The sequence below is a fragment of the Daphnia magna genome, unplaced genomic scaffold (assembly GCF_020631705.1).
Source record: "Daphnia magna isolate NIES unplaced genomic scaffold, ASM2063170v1.1 Dm_contigs021, whole genome shotgun sequence".
Taxonomy (NCBI): Eukaryota; Metazoa; Arthropoda; class Branchiopoda; order Diplostraca; family Daphniidae; genus Daphnia; species Daphnia magna.
In genome coordinates, this window is record NW_025533118.1 from 138,833 (window position 1) to 157,436 (window position 18,604).

At 32.7% G+C, this 18,604-nt stretch overlaps 1 protein-coding gene across 7 annotated transcripts in view; it reads left to right on the forward strand.

Moving 5' to 3' along the window:
- Window positions 1–18,604, forward strand: part of LOC116933792 — a 28,498-nt gene that overhangs the window by 8,142 nt on the left and 1,752 nt on the right. For 2 of the 7 annotated variants that reach the window (XM_045180653.1, XM_045180654.1), the window contains exons 3-6: window positions 3,968–4,276; window positions 5,560–5,773; window positions 5,849–6,083; window positions 17,621–18,527. In XM_045180653.1, coding sequence (XP_045036588.1) covers window positions 3,986–4,276; window positions 5,560–5,773; window positions 5,849–6,083; window positions 17,621–17,858 — 978 coding nt within the window. In that variant the 5' untranslated portion in view covers window positions 3,968–3,985 and the 3' untranslated portion in view covers window positions 17,859–18,527. Of the gene's footprint in view, window positions 1–3,967; window positions 4,277–5,559; window positions 5,774–5,848; window positions 6,084–17,580; window positions 18,534–18,604 lie in introns of those variants that run through there. The other 5 variants (XR_004400296.2, XM_032941491.2, XM_045180655.1 and 2 more) reach the window with 5 other exon arrangements.

Genomic DNA, 18,604 nt, shown 5'->3' on the forward strand with positions numbered 1-18,604 from the left:
AAAAATTTTCCGAAGTGAGATCTAACTATCTAATCTACGTCCTAATAAGATGTTTGATAGAATATTTTTGGGGACAATTTTTAAACGTTGAAATATTTCGTTTTATGTTTTAAAATGTTTCTAATCATAGCGCTAGCACGGCTCATAAAGAAAATATTATTTTTATTTCAACTAGGATAATTATAAATCTTGCCCTCTCAAACGAGTTAATTATAATTCATATTCACCAATTTGTCAACTTTAAGTTACATATTTTTATTAAGTAGGGAAAACAAAATTTTAAATTAAAAGGTCTTAAATTTTTTTTTTATGCAAAACCATTTGTTTACAGATTTCCGGGGGGTTGTCGACTCGTCATTTGGGTGTACGAATTTAGAAATAGTTTTTTTTCATATTTTTTTACATTTTTTCATATTTTTTCGTATTTTTCGTATTTTTTCACATTTCTTCATATTCGTTATATTTTTTCATATTTTCCAGATTTGCTAAATTTTGTGAAACTTTTCTAGATCTTTTTTTACGTGTTTTTCATGCTTCTTTACAAAAAAACTCTATTAACCCTTAAATAATTAAAATGTACATTTTCTTCAGCAAATGAAGCCAAAAATTTAATTCACTGTAAAATAAAAGCAAATCAGCGCCGGGACTTGAACTTCAAACCCTAGATTCTCTATCCTATGTCCTTAATTGCCTTAGCAATATAGCTACCAATTTCGATAAAATGTAATAGTGGGATAACAGAAAATGTAAGTCGTTTCGCAAATAAAACAATAAAACAAAAAGAACAAAAAAAAAGAATAACGAATAAAAATTTCGAATATTAAACTTTCTGACTCCTAAACCGTCATTTACGGATCGTCAATAAAAAATTATTGCGGGGCGCCCTGGTTTACCCAAAAATCTGAACTGGCCCAACCGACCCCAAAAAATTTTCGAAATTCAATTCTTGAATGCGAGATAAGCTTTGATGTAATGTCATTGTTTACCTGCGTTACCTATTACCTGTTACAGTTGGAAGGTATATGTTGGGTCCACATAAAAATTTTGTCAAAAAAATGAATTTTCGGCGTAAACCTTATTTTACGGTAGGGTTTTTCTATTTTACCTATTTCCGTTAGGATCATAACTGAGCCCTTATGAGAATTTGAATATATTAAGTCTAACTATTTCGGATTTATAATTTATATATATATATATATTATTTTTTTTATTTTTATATTTATTCATATTTTTTTGTGTTTTTTTGTATTTTTCGTAGTTTTAGCTTAAAAATATTGGGGTGTACGATTATTTTTCCGAGTTGACAACCACCCGTAGATTTCAGACAATCAGATAATCAGGTTTCAGACAGTCTAAATAAATTTGTATTTATTGCTTTAACTAAACAATTAGCTAAACCGAAGACCTACTTGCATTGGCCTTGAAGGTCATGGGATAGAAGTTAGAAAAAGGGGTGTGATTTTTTAAAGTAAAGAGCGGTCCCATGATGTAGTTGTCTGGCGTTTGCAAAAAATGAGACAATCGGACGCTTTTTCTAAAATTTCATTGGAGTGCAATAGGAGTGACCTTCAGAGGGATTATGAAGACGAGTGAACGACAAACCTTTTTTCCAGACAAATTGTCTGCTTTTTTCAGAACAATATGTAAAGAAAACGCGCTAGACAATTTCTGTCTACCATTTTCTAGACATCCCTTTTTAGAGAGTACACCTATTTCATTTTTTAGTTCGTTATTATGTATTGAAATATCGCGATTTTGTTTTGGTGAGTCGATTTGTGACTTTGACAGTCATAGTCAAAATTTGAATGATATATATAATTATTACTTTACTATGCCATTTGAACCTTGAGCTTATTTTAACAACATTGTTAATTTTTGGGTTACGGTTTTCGTCGGTTAGTGGTAACGGACATCGAGCGGGGTTTGTGATATTCACAAAGGTAATCTCTGGTTAACAGTTTTCGTTCGTAAAAAATTTTCGAAAATCGTTAACAGGGTACGGTTTCCGCAAAGGTTAGTTGACGATTTTCGTTGGTTTTTGCGTGCGATAATCCGTGGGTGTTAATGGTTTTGTTTTGTTTTTCTGTAATTTTGCTTACCAAGGCTACCGCTAGAGGCGCTCACTTTAAATTAAAGTGTTTACCTAGTTTACTGTAGTTGCATGTTTCGTGGGCTTTGAGTTTTGACGTCATGATTTTTCTGGTATACTATCCAACAAATTCTTAGACTGTTTAAAAAACCTAAATAAATCAACTAAATTGGCAAGCATAATGTAGTGTCGGTTATTTTTCACAATAGGGAAGGTACGAAAAAACCATTATAGAGACTCGTCACAGCCAATCTTTTACAACATTTGGTTTAGTACGTTTCTTTCGCACGATTTTCGGCAAAGAAACCTTCTGATAGACGTTAGGAAAAACTGACGATTTTCGCATTCGAAAACGTAGTCTACCGTCAGTTTTCGTCGGTTAAATCGTACGTCTCTTGTTCGCCGCTTTCAGACTATTTTTGGGTGTGAAAACCGCTAACAAAAATGAACAGTTCTGCTTGTTTTAACTGTTATAAAACAAGCAGAAAGTTTATAAATGTATTCAAAAGGAAAAGTGAAATTGACTTGTATAATCCTTAAGAAGATATTTGGTTTATCCGATGTTAATGGGGGAGTAAGAAACAAAAATATTTGTAATAGTGAGCGAAGATATTTCACCTAATGCAAAACTTTTAGCGACTTTAAATAGTTCAAATATGTAGGGGAGAGTGGGGCTAGTTGGCAGGAGGGCAAGTTTGCAATTCCTAATTTAGAAGAATTGTGTGAAAGAGGTTTTATTGAAATAATTCATGGTTAAAGATGTTTATCGTGCGCACATTTGTGCAAAGTTTTATCAATTTATCCCAAATAGTTTAGGAAATAGAAAATAACGAAATTTTTTGCGTCAAATCCACAATAGTTGCGTGCTTGGTATTCATCAATTTTATCTTTTCTTGGTATGCATATAATTTTTAAAAAATATTAGTTTTATAGAAAATTGTGTCCTCTATTGAACTGTAACAATGGATTTGTTTTAATCAATTATAAAGGAGTAATAAAAATTGTTATTTGAATAAACCCCGGGTTGGGGCAAGTTGATACATTGCAACATGGGGCATGTCGGCATAGGCATTATACATGCATATGTATGGTACATGGCTTGTCAAAATGTCAGGGAATTGTAAGTCGAATATTTGCTAGATATGACTTATGGTGAACAGTGGTATGCATTAGAGGCCAAATTTGGCAAATTTTAAGTGTTTCACTTTATACGATGTTCACCTGTGAAATGTTTGCCTGAATTATGTATATTATTTTTTATTTTTTGCATTTAAGGCTATTAATCTTTATGTAAGTTATCACAACTTATTTCTGAGTTTCCCACTCTAAAATAACTATAGGATTTTTGTTTATTGTAATGTTATTCTAGTTTGTTTACAACATCAACATTTCACTGAAATCCGTATTTGAAATACATGGGGCCAACTTACCCCACTACCACTGCCAACTTACCCCGTTAGTGGGGCATGTAGGCAAATTTTTTTTAGCTTTTTGAACGTTGATTTCGATATGAATTCTTCGACGTAGATCAAATAAAAAAATAGCACGAGAAAGCTGGTTATCTGAGCTTTCTTTTACAATTTTTTGGGTGTCAAAATATAAAAAATTAAAGAAACCAGAGAAGAAATTAAAAAAATTGTACCAACTAGCCCCACCCTCCCCTATATATCTGGAAAAATCAACACGCAACGGTTGGCTGCTTTGATTGTATACATAGAGATGCGGGAGACTCGGGTTCGAGACTCGCCACAGACGATTATTTCCTAATTATAAATTTCTACGTTTCACTTAAATTGATTTTCTTGTGATTATATTACCTGTTAACTTATTACAATTAATGTTATTTATTGTTCAATTTTAACCTTTTTCATTTTACAGAAAAATATCACAGTCAGGATGCAAATCGTAGTTTTGAAGCGTATATTTTGGTGTTCAATAATCTTCGTTAACGTGACCGTTATTTCAACAACGTTAACCTTACAAAACGATCACACCATGAATTCTTCGACATTGCAACCCATGGAAAACAGCTTTAAAGGCTTTTCCGTGTCACATAAAATTCGTCAGTATGAAATGGAAGATGTCGTGCTGTGTCTTGATTCCTTGTTTAACGTCAAGAAGCATTCCATTCATATTGCTTTCCTTGGCGACTCTCTCATCCGGAATCAGTTCTTGAGCTTTACTTCGGTTTGTACAATATGCACATAAACAGCCTACATACAGAATATCCCCTTAAGGGGAAAACGGGCTATAGTAGACCGGGGGTAAGATACAAGGGTAACAACTCACTCCCACGTCAAAGGATGACTTCTAGAATATTTGGTGGCAAAAAGCCAAATAGAGCAAAAATTACTCTCGATTAATTACCCAGATGATTGCATTCTACACACCCAGAAAGAAAATTTACACTATTAAATGAGTATGGAATGGTGAAGGAAATAGTGGAGCATTTTATTTGATTTTATACAACTATTTCCACTTTAGCTTTTTTAATTTGTTTTTGAACATTAACATTTCCTTTGTTATTTTGAAATATTTGTGTTAAATTAGCCATTAAAAATGAAAAAGATAGAAATTATAGTTTAAAATTAATATATAATTATTAAAAGTAGGATTTTATTATTAACAAATACTCAAATGTCTTAAATGTAAACATACTTTAGTTTTCAGTCAGAATTTTTTCTAAGTTCTTAGCTGAATCCTCGAAATAGTCAGGAAAATGTTTCAACATTAACAAGTTAAAATAGCTGAGTGGTTAAGGCGCTTGACTGCGAACATCAGTAATATGTCTATACGTGTTCGATCCCCGCCGAAGTCTTTTCTTTTTTTCCGTTTTTGTCAATGATAGGCAGATGGTAGAGGATCTACTTTACCCTACTTTTTAAAAATCGACGGTTTTCCGTCCAAATGGTAGCAGTTTCTACCGAAAAGTAGCATGTTTCATTTCGCTACCAAATGGTAGCCAAAAGCAGTGAAAAAGTAGGAATCAGAAATTGAGAGTGAAGCAGACGAAATGTTCCATCGATTGCAGCGTTGCCCGATCTGGAAAGGGTAACAAAAGATGTCGAAAAGCCCTATAGACAGCCTTGAAACACAGAACATTTTTACCTCCGACCAATCGGACAACTTTTCCCATGAAGGGGGTGAAACTCGTTGCCGTATTTTAACTATTTTCTTATTACTTTTATCAGAAAACGCCACAATAATTTTACGCTTGTAGGGGAATGAATTTCTTCTACATAGATTTTTTATTTTTCTGAGAATTTATAACGTAAGCTTTAACGTCGACATTCGTTATACTTTTATCCTTGTTTATTTGAAAGTTAAGCATAAGTTTCAAATAAAGAAAAACCTATGGGGTTTTCTTCGATTGTATTGTGCAACAATTATCACAATTGCCCATTACACGAAGAAGCAAAGTTTCTAACAAGACGAAAAAAATAATTTTCCGCAACCTTTCATTTAACTAGTTGATTCCTAACTACGATCGAAACCTGCCGCTCCACCTAAAAGAATACGAGTCTCATTTTCATGAAAATCGAAACATGCACAGTCCACTTTTAAACGACCTACTAGTTTCTTTTCGATGGCGAGCTTTAGTAAATGACGAATTGCTAACTGATTTCAGAATGTGGAATATGCATACTGTAGATGATCATGGAACACCGGATTTCATTTTTTTGGGTAAGTAGTTTTATCTTTAATATTTTATCAGTGTGGATACATTTACCAATCAAGGTATTTTTTTGCTATCGGAAGGATCAACAGCTCACAATATGTTACAGAACAGTAAAAAGACATACATGGAAAAAATAGAAACAGACTTGTTGCCAGTACTTCAAAATTTTTTGAGAATTCATCCGAGGAAGCAAATATTTTGGGTAATTCAAAGCCCAACAACAGATATGTTGAGACCCATTTCTGGACCTAACAATCATATTATTCACAATACAAAAATTGATCAATACAATTCTATTATACGTACGATATTCAAGTAAGTCAACGATTTTCTTTAAAATTTTTCTGGTATTCTTACGCAATGCATTATTACGGAATGGACAGGGGAAAGTCTACCATACACAGCGGTGGTAGAGTACTTATTTCTCATACCTAATAAAAGGCTAATTCTACTTACTTAATTATCCTACTTAAATTTTGCTCCTACTTATCTGTAATTTCTAGCTTCATATTTAAGTATGCTAACATATTTGAAAAACAAAAACAAGTTAGTCTTTTGTGGAAAATGAACTAGGAACCTCTATGCATGGTCTAACATTGGAGGTCCCAGAACTGTCGTCTGCTAGGCCTGTTTTGGGCTGTTCGTCTGCTATTTCCGCGGACAAATTTTGGGGCACTCGCTAGGGGCGCTGACTACCCGGATCAGTCATAACATTCCCTCTAAAACGTTGTCAACAATGGGGAAAGTAGTCGCTTGTGACTGTTTTCCACGCTGTTTTCTTCTGGGTAAAAAAAAAAAAAAATTACTACAAAACAAAGCAAACCTGAATCAATTCCTCTTCGTATTACACACCTTAGTATACATTAATACACATTAATTGACCATCTTAGACAGTTTGGGCAGCTTATGCTGCCCTTCTTTTAATTTCTGGCTAGCCTAATTTTTTAATCGTTTCGCTTCCATATGATATCGGATTTCTATATATTCAAACATTAAAAAAGGGACCATTTCCAGGCGATGTTTGTCGCAACAAATTTTTGGCAAAACAAGGCCCTTCAAAAATGATTTTGAACAATTTTCTCAACTTAAAAAACATGCCAAGAGAGGCAAAGGCTTCCTGCGTTTTGCCTCTCTTGGCATGTTTTTTACATTTGCCAAAGTTGAGAAAATTGTTAAAAATCTTTTTTTCTGAAAAAGCTTACATGAGAGATTCGTTCCACCAAGTCATCCATGATGTTGCATGCGACGGCCTTGTTTTGAAGATGGTTAATTAATTTGTAAAATTTGAAATACAAAGAGGAATTGATTCAGGTTTCCTTTATTTGTGTAGTAATTTTTTTTTTTTTTAATACAGAAGAAAAAGCGCGGAAAACAGTCACAAGTGACTACTTTCCCCATTGTTGACAACGCTATGGAGAGAATGTTATGACTGATCCGGGTAGTCAGCGCCCCTAGCGAGTGCCCTAAAATTTTTCCGCGGAAATAGCAGACGAAACACCTAGCAGACGACAGTTCCGAGATCTACAATGTTAGACCATGCTCTATGTTTTAACATTGCAAGCCAGTCGATCTGACCACTCGGCAATAATTATTAATCTATAGTAAGTTATTTTGCTCTGCATATCGGGGATTCGAATAAGAACTTGGAAAAAAAAAATTGTTTCCTCACAAAAATGTTTTCAAAACGGAAAACGCCCTCGTTCCCAACGTGCATTAAGTGATGTGAAAATATTTTAGTTGGATTAACGTACCCTAGTCTAGTGAATGGGCAACAACGATTCACACCACAGGTTGTAGAAAGAGCTTCTCTTTCATATAAATATTAAAAAACTTATCTTGTTTCTTAATTGACGTTTGTAGCAGAAGGTATCAGCTAATATGCAGACTACACGGTTGTGTGAGGTAACGTAGGCGACGGGAAATTGAAATAAAAGTATGAAAGCACTTGCTTTCCATAAAATATTTAATGAAAAGTTTCTTTTTTACGAACAAGTATTGAAATTTAACGTTACGTTGACTTATAGCACTTTATTTTTTAAAAGTACTTTATTCCTTTAAAAACACTTATCTAAAAACTTCTACAATTTTTTAGTATGTTTAATGTGATAAGTAGGGAAGAGTAGGGCCAATTGAAACGCAAGGCAATTGAAACAAACAATTTAGCTCTCGACGTATGAGAGGTAGAGATTTGAAAAAATTTCGGGTAGGCTAATAGCAATAGGGGTGTTGATTTTTAGAAAAAATTTCAAATTAGTAGCTCTCATAGTTTGTCACTCTGTCTCTGTCAAAACTCTTGTCGAGTTTTTAGTTATCTCAATAAAATAAAATTTTAACTTCCGCTTGATTATTTTTACCGTTTTTTATTTGTTCAATTCACCCACTAAAAGTCAAAAACAATAATTAAAATACACTAAATTAATCTGCGTTCATTTCTCTACAAGTTCATTGCATTTGTTTTTAAATAAATTTTTTTGAATTACATAAAATAATTAATTTAGCGAAGACCCATGCGAGGGGCAATTGAAAAACCCCCTGTTTTTAGCACTCTTTCCGTGGATACGCGTGAAATCGGGACTCCTTTTCTTAAAATCGGCAACACTGTTCAGGTAGCTCGCTTATGGGGATACCCATGTTGCTATTGCCCCGACGACGTGTTTCAATTGCCCCGACATTTTAGCGTTTTTTTTTTAGTTTTCTCTAGTTTTTTACAGTTTTAAGCTAGTAATATCTGTGTAACTCAACCAAAAAAAATATTGTTGTATAGCTAAGATAGTTTGCTAGACCACTATAAAATTTTTGATTGAATCAGATCAGTATTTGAGTCAGAGGGTCCAAAAATATGAAAATCGTTTCAATTGGCCCACTCTCCTTTACAATCATTTCAGTTTAAGTATGGTAAAAACGAATAAAAGTAAGCTAAAATCCCTACTTTAATTTTAAAGTAGGCTACTGTTCAGTGTACAGAAAACACTTAAATGGCGAAAAATAAGTTCTCTACCACCGCTGTGTACTAGAAACGACCTAGCAATACTGAGGCTAATATTGTTATATTAGCCTCAATATTTCTCGCACTCTGTAGTCTAGTGTACACCGTTTCTTTTTTTTACACAACTGTTTCTACTTGGGCTTTTTAAATTTGTTACTGCACATTTCATTTTTTTTTGTTATTGGAAATATTCTGGTTAAATTAGCGATTAAACATGGAAGATAGTAATACTGTGTAAAATTAGTAAAAGTAGGATTTAACTGTTAATACATAGGGGAGAGTGGGGGCAATTGATACACTTTTTGGTTTTTTGTATTTCTTGAAAAAAAAACTGAAAAATTGAATATAAAAATTATATAGAATTGTAGCCTATTATCTCAGCTACTAAACGATATTTTTTTTAATGAGAAAAGATTAATTTTAATAGTAGTAAATTGTAAAAAACTGAGGTCGCTTCGAGTGTTTCAATTGCCATGGTAGCAGGGCAATTGAAACGGTGTGTCGACGCAATTGCAACGTGGGTTTTCCCATAAGGAAGCTTATTCATACCCATGAAGGGGTATGAAGGGGACACATAAAATGAAAATCACGATATCTCAGCAGCCACAACTGCTAGTGTGATCAAATTTTACCATTAGGTACAATGCGATTTACAGATTTTTAAATTTATGCTTAAAGTAGATCGTAATTTAGTTTAAAATATTTAAATAATTAAATTTAAAAAAAAAACATTAAGCAACATGCTTTTTTTAATAAATCCCAAACAGCGAATACAAGTATTATAGTTGTGTTAACATGATGATTTACATTTGTAAAGCATTCTCCCTCTCGGGTGAATGGCTTTACGAATTAAGACAATTTGTTGTGTAAATAAACTCAGAGGCGTATTTACCCACAATGATGATTATGTATTACTAAGCTGAGGCCAAAGGTTTACAAGACGAGTAGGGATACATGGACGTGAGTCCAATTGGGAAACTGAGCGTGAGATTCGAGACAAAGTAATTTGATCTTACCGTGGTAGCGCGGGCGTAAAAGCGTGAGGGAATAATAGGAGAAAAACGGGGAACAATACTACTTGCCGACACGTATAGTATTTGGAGTACGTGTTGAGAAGATAATTCGAATACACACGATGCTCGGAGAGGAAAGAACAACAAAATAAGTTGGAGGAATAACTAATGGATTAAAATGAATAAGCTAACACATCAAGATAAAAAGTCTACTGTTTAAGAGTGACAATTCAAGCTAAAGGCGACTGAACGTCTTGCAAGCTGATACTTGTCTGACTCTTGTCAGAAAGTGGGTTCACCATGAAACGTCGCATCTTCGCGTGTGGTGTGATGTTCGTGACGCATAGGTGCGTCACACGCGTGAGTCAGAACCCGGAAGTTTTATCTAGGTCAACATGGTTGCACATGAAGCAACTAACAAATACGTTTATAATAGTGAATAAGAATATAATATGAATATAAAATAAGCATAAGCAAATAGATCATATTGTGGGTATCTTGCAAAGGTAGGGGAGGGTGGGGCTAGTTGGTACAATTTTTTTAATTTCTTCTCTGGTTTCTTTAATTTTTCATATTTTGACACCCAAAAAATTGTAAAAGAAAGCTCAGATAACCAGCTTTCTCGTGCTATTTTTTAATTTGATCTACGTTGAAGAATTCATATCGAAATCAACGTTCAAAAAGCTAAAAAAAATTTGCCTACATGCCCCACTAACGGGGTAAGTTGGCAGTGGTAGTGGGGTAAGTTGGCCCCATGTATTTCAAATACGGATTTCAGTGAAATGTTGATGTTGTAAACAAACTAGAATAACATTACAATAAACAAAAATCCTATAGTTATTTTAGAGTGGGAAACTCAGAAATAAGTTGTGATAACTTACATAAAGATTAATAGCCTTAAATGCAAAAAATAAAAAATAATATACATAATTCAGGCAAACATTTCACAGGTGAACATCGTATCAAGTGAAACACCTAAAATGTGCCAAATTTTGGCCTCTAATGCATACCACTGTTCACCATAAGTCATATCTATAGCAAACATTCGACTTACAATTCCCTGACATTTTGACAGGCCATGTACTATACATATGCATGTATAATGCCTATGCCGACATGCCCCATGTTGCAATGTATCAACTTGCCCCAACCCGGGGTTTGTTTTTTAAAAAAATTTTATTACTCCTTTATAATTGATTAAAGCAAATCCATTGTGACAGTTCAATAGAGGACAGAATTTTCTATAAAACTAATATTTTTTAAAAATTATATGCATACCAAGAAAAGATAAAATTGATGAATACCAAGCACGCAACTATTGTGGATTTGACGCAAAAAATTTCATTATTTTCTATTTCCTAAACTATTTGGGATAAATTTATAAAACTTTGCACAATTGTGCGCACGATAAACATCTTTGACTATGAATTATTTCAATAAAACCTCTTTCACACAATTCTTCTAAATTAGGAATTGCAAACTTGCCCTCCTGCCAACTAGCCCCACTCTCCCCTATATATATTTTGATGGCTTCGTTACACATTTGTTTAAATGAATTACGTCAAATACTTGCAAAAAAATGCAACCACTCGCAGACAGCGAATATAAACAAAGTGTTTCAATTGCCCTGCAAAAGGGTCATCGTTACATTTAATTATTTAAAATTATTTAAGAATGCAGGAAAAAATTAAATGACATTAAGTTGTAGAAAAATGAATTGCAAATCATCTGAAACTAATTTTATTACTAAAGCGTAGCGTTTTAGGGGTTAAAACAAAAAAATTGAAAACGCAAATTTAACAGACGGAGAACAAAAAACAGTTTTTTCGAGATATCTTAAAAAGTTTTGAATACAAAAATTCGTAAATTTTTCTAAACTTGTAAACCCCCTCATTCTATTAACCCTAATTTTTTCAAGAAAATTCCTCTTATACGGCGAGAGAAACAATTTTTGTTTCAATTGCCCTGTGTCTCAATTGGCCCCACTCTTCTCTACTCATATTTAAAAAATGTAAACATAGGGGAGAGTGGGGCTAGTTGGCAGGAGGGCAAGTAGACAATTCTTAATTTAGAAGAATTGTGTCCAGATTTTATTGAAATAATTTGTGGCCAAAGTTGTTTATCGTGCGCATCTTTATGGGTAAAATTTTATAGCTCCATCGCAAATATTTTAGTAAATAGGAAATAATGAAATTTTTTGCGTCAAATTCACAATAGTTGCGTGCTTGGTAGGAGAGAGTGGGGTCAATTGAGACACAGGTCAATTGAAACAAAAATCATTTCTCGCGCCGTATCAAAGGAATTTACTTGAAAAAATTAGGGTTAATAGAATGACGGGGTTTACAAGTTAAGCAAAATTTCGAGTTTTTTTAATTGATACTTTTTAAGTTATCTCAAAAAACAATTTTTTGTACTCCGTCTGTTAATTTTGCTTTTTAATTTTTTTTGTTTTGAACCCTTAAATGGTACGCTTTAATAATTAAATTAGTTTTAAACGATTTGCAATTCATTTTTCCATAAATTCGTGTCATTAATTTTTTTCCTGCATTCTCAATTGCCCTGCTACCATGGCAATTGAAACACAAAAAGTGACCTTAGTTTTTTACAATTTACTACAATTAAACTTAATTTTTTCTTACAAAAAAAATACTGTTTACTAGCTGAGATAGTAGGCTACAATCCTATATAATTTTTATGTTAAAATTTTCAGTTTTGTTTTCAAAAGATAAAAAAAAAAGTGTCTCAATTGACCCCACTCTACACCATTTATCAATTATATCTTAACTTGGTATGCATATAATTTTAAAAAATATGAGTATTTTAAATTTTGTGCTCTATTGAACTATAACAATTGATTTGTTTTTATCGATTATAAATCAGTAATAAATATTGTTATTTGAATACACCCTGGGTTGGGGCAAGTTAATACCTGGCAACATGGGGCATTTTCGGCATATGCATTATACATGCATATGTATAGTACATGGCCTTTCAAAATGTCAGAGAATTGTAAGTCAAATGTTTGCTAGATATATGGTGGACAGTGGTATGCATAAGAGACCAAAATTGGGCAAATGTTAGGTGTGTATCACTTTCTACGATGTTCACCTGTAAAAACTTTGCCTGAATTACGTGCATTATTTTTTAATTTTTTGCACTTAAGGTGATTAATCTTTATATAAGCTATCAAAACTCATTTCTGACTTTTCCACTCTGAAACAACTGTAGAATTTTCCTATTTTGTAATGTGATTCTAGTATGTTTACAACATCAACATTTGACTGAAATTCTTATTTGAAATACATGGGCTACTTACCCCACTACCACTGCCTTACCACGTTAGAGGGGCATGTAGAGAAGAGTGGGGCCAATTGAAACGATTTTTGTATTTTCGGTCCCCCTGACTAAAATACTGATTTAATTCATCCAAAAATGTTATAGTTGTTTAGCAAACTATCTTAGCTACACAACAATATTTTTTTTGGTGGAGTTACACAGATATTACTAGCTGTAAACTGTAAAAAACTAGAGACACCTCGAAAAACAAAAAACGCAAAATTGTCGGGGCAATTGAAACACGTCGTCGGGGTAATAGCAACATGGGTTTCCCCATAAGCGAGCTACCCGAACAGTGTTGCAGGTTTGAAGAAAACGAGTCCCGATTTCGCGCGCATCCACGGAAAGGTTGCTAAAAACAGGGGTGTTTCAATTGCCCCTCGCATGGGTCATCGCTAAATTATTTATTTGAAGTAATTGAATAAGCAATTATTTAAAAACAAATGCAACAAGCTTGTAGAGAAATGAACGCAGATTAATTTAGTACTATTAAAAATAATTGCTTTTAATTTTTAGGGAGTAAAATTGAACGATAAAATTATATCAAGCGGAAGTCAAAATTTAATTTTATTAAGATAACTAAAAAACTATGAGAGCTACTAACTTAAAATTTTTTCTAAAAATCAACACCCCCTATTGCTATTCCGTCAATTTTTTTCAAATCTCTACCTCTCATACGTCGAGAGCTAGATTTTTTGTTTCAATTGCCCAACGTTTCAATTGGCCCCACTCTCCCCTAGACAAAAAATTTTGCGGTTTGAACGTTTCTTTGTATAGAATTTCTTTGAAATAGATCAAATTAAAAAATAGCACGAGAAAGCTGGTTATCTGAACTTTTTTTAACATCTATTCGGATGTCGAAATATGAATAATGAAAAAAACGAGAGAAGAAAATAAAAAATGGTACCCAAAAAACCAACCCTCCCCTACACAGCGGCGACAAAATACTTAATTTTTGATACTTAAAAAAGGCCAGCCTACTAGATCTTTTTTTCGTACTTAATTTCTATAAGATACTTAATTTTTATAGGCTACTGAAAAATTCAGTAACTTGAGGTAAATTTTTTGAAAAAAGAGTTAGCTGGGATAGGATTTGAACCATGGACCTTTAGATTCACTGTCTTATACTTTACCGCTGCGTCACTTCAGTTATTAATGAAAGAATTAATTTAGCTAAAAATAGTGATAAGATAGATAAAGTGATTGAAAATTTTCGAATTTTTTTTTTATACATTTACAAACATGTGATTTTGCAGCTAACCAGCTAAAGTTTTTAATACATTGAAAAGTAATGATCGTACAAAATTTATTTCATAAAATTTAAGTGGCATATATTTCAGAAATTAAAGAAAATTAACATAAAAAAATTTTAAGCGTGGTTCAAAAACCCAGAAATCCCTTAGATTAAATAACTGATTTGTAGTTATAACTAGTAACTTAGTTCAGGCAACCTGTCATGAGATGGGCTTGTGTTTGCCAAAAAATAGTTACCCTTATTGCTAAATTTAAGTTTGGTTCCTTAAGATTAACAAATGTTTTTGAGAACGAAGAAATTTTAGTCACCGATACATGTGAAAAGGTGATGTAACCAAATATAGGGATTTTGTAAAATTGTCATTGCATATTAGATCTAGTCTACCTAACAATAGAGGCCATTATTTAATAGTGCAGTCGATGCATTTCATATGATTAAAATGACTGATTGTATATGTTGACTTGAAATCAAAACCTGACCGATTGGGCACTTTTAAAGATTTGCCAGTTGTTAAACCAAGGTGACATCAGTTTGCCGTATTATTGTAATAATAAGTATTAATAGCCAAAGTCCTAATATTATTGTACAATATCATTTTAAAATATTAATTAATCCTAATTTAAAGATTGTTAGTTAATCCTAACATCAGTAATTCAGTATGCTACGCAGGATACTTTAATATTTTAAATACTTAAAAAGAATTTTGTCATACTTAAAAAATTTTTTCAATGCTTAAAATCGATAGGATAGGTATGAAATTGGGTTTCAGTAGGGGAATCAAAATTTTAAGTATCTTTTTTCAAAATCAGGTATCATTTAAGGATACTTAATTTTTTCAGTAGCTTTTTCCTACTGAAAGACCCTTAATTAAGTATCCAGTCGCTGCTGTGTATTAGGCTTTAATATTCTATTTTTCTGTGTAATTCGGGGATGCGGCTAAAAACTTGTTTACATTTAGAACATACGAGAATGCGTTACAGTGAGAATCTATTTTTACTAATTAGATACTTATTTTAAGCAACAATTTCCCTATTTATCATGTTTAGTCGTTAATTTAGCCCCCTTGTCCTTGTTTTCTATTTCCTAAAGTATTTGCAATTAAGCTATAAAATTTTACATAAATGTGCGCACGATAAGCACCTTTGACCAGACATGCCGCGTTGGATTGTTGATCGAGATCGATTTGATCAATCGATCGTTTTTTCTGATCGTGAGCGAGCGATTGATCAACTACTCAGATCAAGATCAAGATCGAGATCGAAAGGTCGTTGTTCAATTTTGATCTAACAGAACACCATCTATGATTCGCAAAAGCAATTTCAAATTGTCTTTGAAGACAGACATGCCAAAATCAAATAAGTCAGCGGTAGTTTTAAGTTTGATAGAGGTTTCTTTAATACCCATTTGGTTTACCAAGAAGGTCTAGACTCCCTTTATTTCTTAACCTCCTTTTTCGTTTTTTTTTTTATTTTCAAAATGGAAATTTGTGTCAAAAACACTTATCTTAAATTGACGCCTTAACTTGGGAAAGGTGTGAGTTCAAATTGCTAAAGGGTGAAAAAAATTTACAATTTTTAAAATCCCTAAATAGCATTCACGGGAGTAGTTTATGTGGGATAGGGGCGGAGCTTGACGAGTCGTTTTGGGTATAATCAAGTAATCAGCTTGTAAATTATACGTGTAACGCCGTGAAAATTAACATTCTAAAAATTCTTTGATCGAAAAATGATCGATTGAGCGAGCGACCGATCAATTTGAAAAAGTGATCAATTGAGCGAGGGATTGATCAGCAGTTTTCTTGAATCATCAATGAACGAGCGATCGATCACTTTTTTAACGGCATGTTTGCCATTAACCAGAAATTATTTCAATAAAATCTCTTGGGCACAATTCTTCTAAATTAAAAATTGTCTACTTGCCCTCCTGCCAACTAGCCCCACTCTACCCTACAATTGTTTTTTTTTGTGACGTAATTTTTTTGGTATAACTGCATTTAAAATACGTAGGGCATTTTATCCCTTATGAAGACCAGCTGATCCGCTGTAGGGTCATCTTGGCAGGGGAGAGTGGGGTCAATTGAAACACAGGGCAATTAAAACAAAAATTATTTTTCTCGCAATATAAAAGGATTTTTTTTTTAAATTTGGGGCAATAGAATGAGGGGTTTTACAAGTTAAGACAAATTTAAGAGTTTTTTATGTAAAACTTTTTAAGATATCTAGAAAAAATAATTTTTTGTTCTCCATCTTTTAATTTTGCGTTTTTAATTTTTTTGTTCTGACCCCTAAAACGCTACGCCTTATTAATAAAATTAATTCTTAACGATTCGCTTTTCTACAACTTAGTACAATTTATTTTTTAGGGGTTCTTAAATAATATTAAATAATAAAATTTAATGATGACACTATTGTGGAGCAATTGAAACGCTTTGTTTCTATATACACTATCTGCTAGTGAGCGCATCTTGTTTGCAAACATTTAACGTCATACATTTTAACATGTGTAAAACATCATATTTAAACGTGTGTAATACTTGTTTTAGCCGTTTGGGAGTTATTAAAAAGTTAATGTTGTTAAAACTTTTTTTTTAAACTTAATTATTTATATATTTTAAACAAAATAACGATGACCATCAGCAAATGTAAAAAATCTGTAAATCCCATTGTACCTAGTGGTGAAATTTTGACCATAGTAGCAGTTGTGGCTGATGAGATATCGTAACTTTGATTTAATGTGGGTTCAAAGAAGCTTCCTTGTGGGAAAACCCACGTTTGCAATTGCCCCGACACAACGTTTCAATTGCCCTGGCAATATGGCTATTGAAACACTTGAAGCGACCTCAGTTTTTTACTATTTACGACTATTAAACTTAATGTTTTCTCGTTAAAAAAATACTGTTTAGTAGCTAATCCTATATAACTTTTACATAAAATTTTTTTTAAGAGAAACAAAAAACAAAAAAGTGTATCAATTGCCCCCTCTCTCCCCTACCTTAAAAGTTTTCATAGATAGTAAATTACTTTTTCTTTTTTTAAACTTCAAGCGATTACATAGGTATTACAATAAGAAAATGTGAACTTAAATTTTAAAAAATTGCTAATCTTTACTTCTCCCCCTCTGTATTAACAAAATGCAGATTAACAAGGATTTCAAAAAATAATAATAAAATTTAATAAATGCGTTATATTTTGTATCTTAATTCACGGCAATTTCTTGCTTCAGAGAAAATTTCAAACAACGCTTAACAGCACTAATATTACAGGGGTACACGAATTGCTGTATGGGATTCACTGCTTCCCGCCATCGAGGAGTACATACGCAGTTGCTTCCTCGGACAATTTTACCAGTACGATGTTAATGGATATAAACTATGTGATGACTTTATTCATCCCGGACACCAAGTTCTATCAATGGGTAGTCATTTAATTCTTAATTTTATTTGTACCCATAACAATAAATACAAGGAGCTGGAAGGTTTCGCTGATGCTTTTTTGTCATAAGAAAAGGTAAGAGCTATATGATTGGCTGGTCGTTCGATTTGAAACTAGCTTTTTTAAATTTTATTTTTGGCCTGGCTAAAATAAAAAAGAATCGCCATTAAGGGATATAATCCTAATATCCTTCCAGTAACATTTAAATTTTCTATTATACTTTCAATTCTGGTTTCCATGTTCTTCCTACTTTTCGCCTACCATTCGTGATAGTACCAAAGCCGTAGATAAATAGTAAAAAATTTTCGTGCCAATTCTTTGGTAGCAATCGCTATCTTTTTGAACGAAAACCATCGATTTTTCAAAAGTAAGATAAAGTAGATCTTCACAATATGTCCCATGTGCATTTGATTATGTACTATACATGAGTAAAAAAAAGAGAAAACAGAAAGTTCTTCACTGTTAAAAAGGGTACCACTTATTTGGGGTTGCCAACCCCGAAAAATGTGAAGATGTACGAAATTTTGACTTTTTTCGAAAATTTCGGGGTTTTAACTACTATTCACCTTTTTTCATTTTTAAAGCAAATTTTTTGGACAAAAAACCCCAAAATTTCTAGCCTCAAAAAGGATAACACATTTTACAAGAAACAACGTAGGTAGGGGAGGGTGGGGCTAGTTGGTACAATTCTTTCAATTTCTTCTCTGGTTTCTTTAATTTTTCATATTTTGACACCAAAAAGTGTAAAAAAAAGCTCAGATAACCAGCTTTCTCGTGTTATTTTTTAATTTGACCTACGTTGAAGAATTCATATC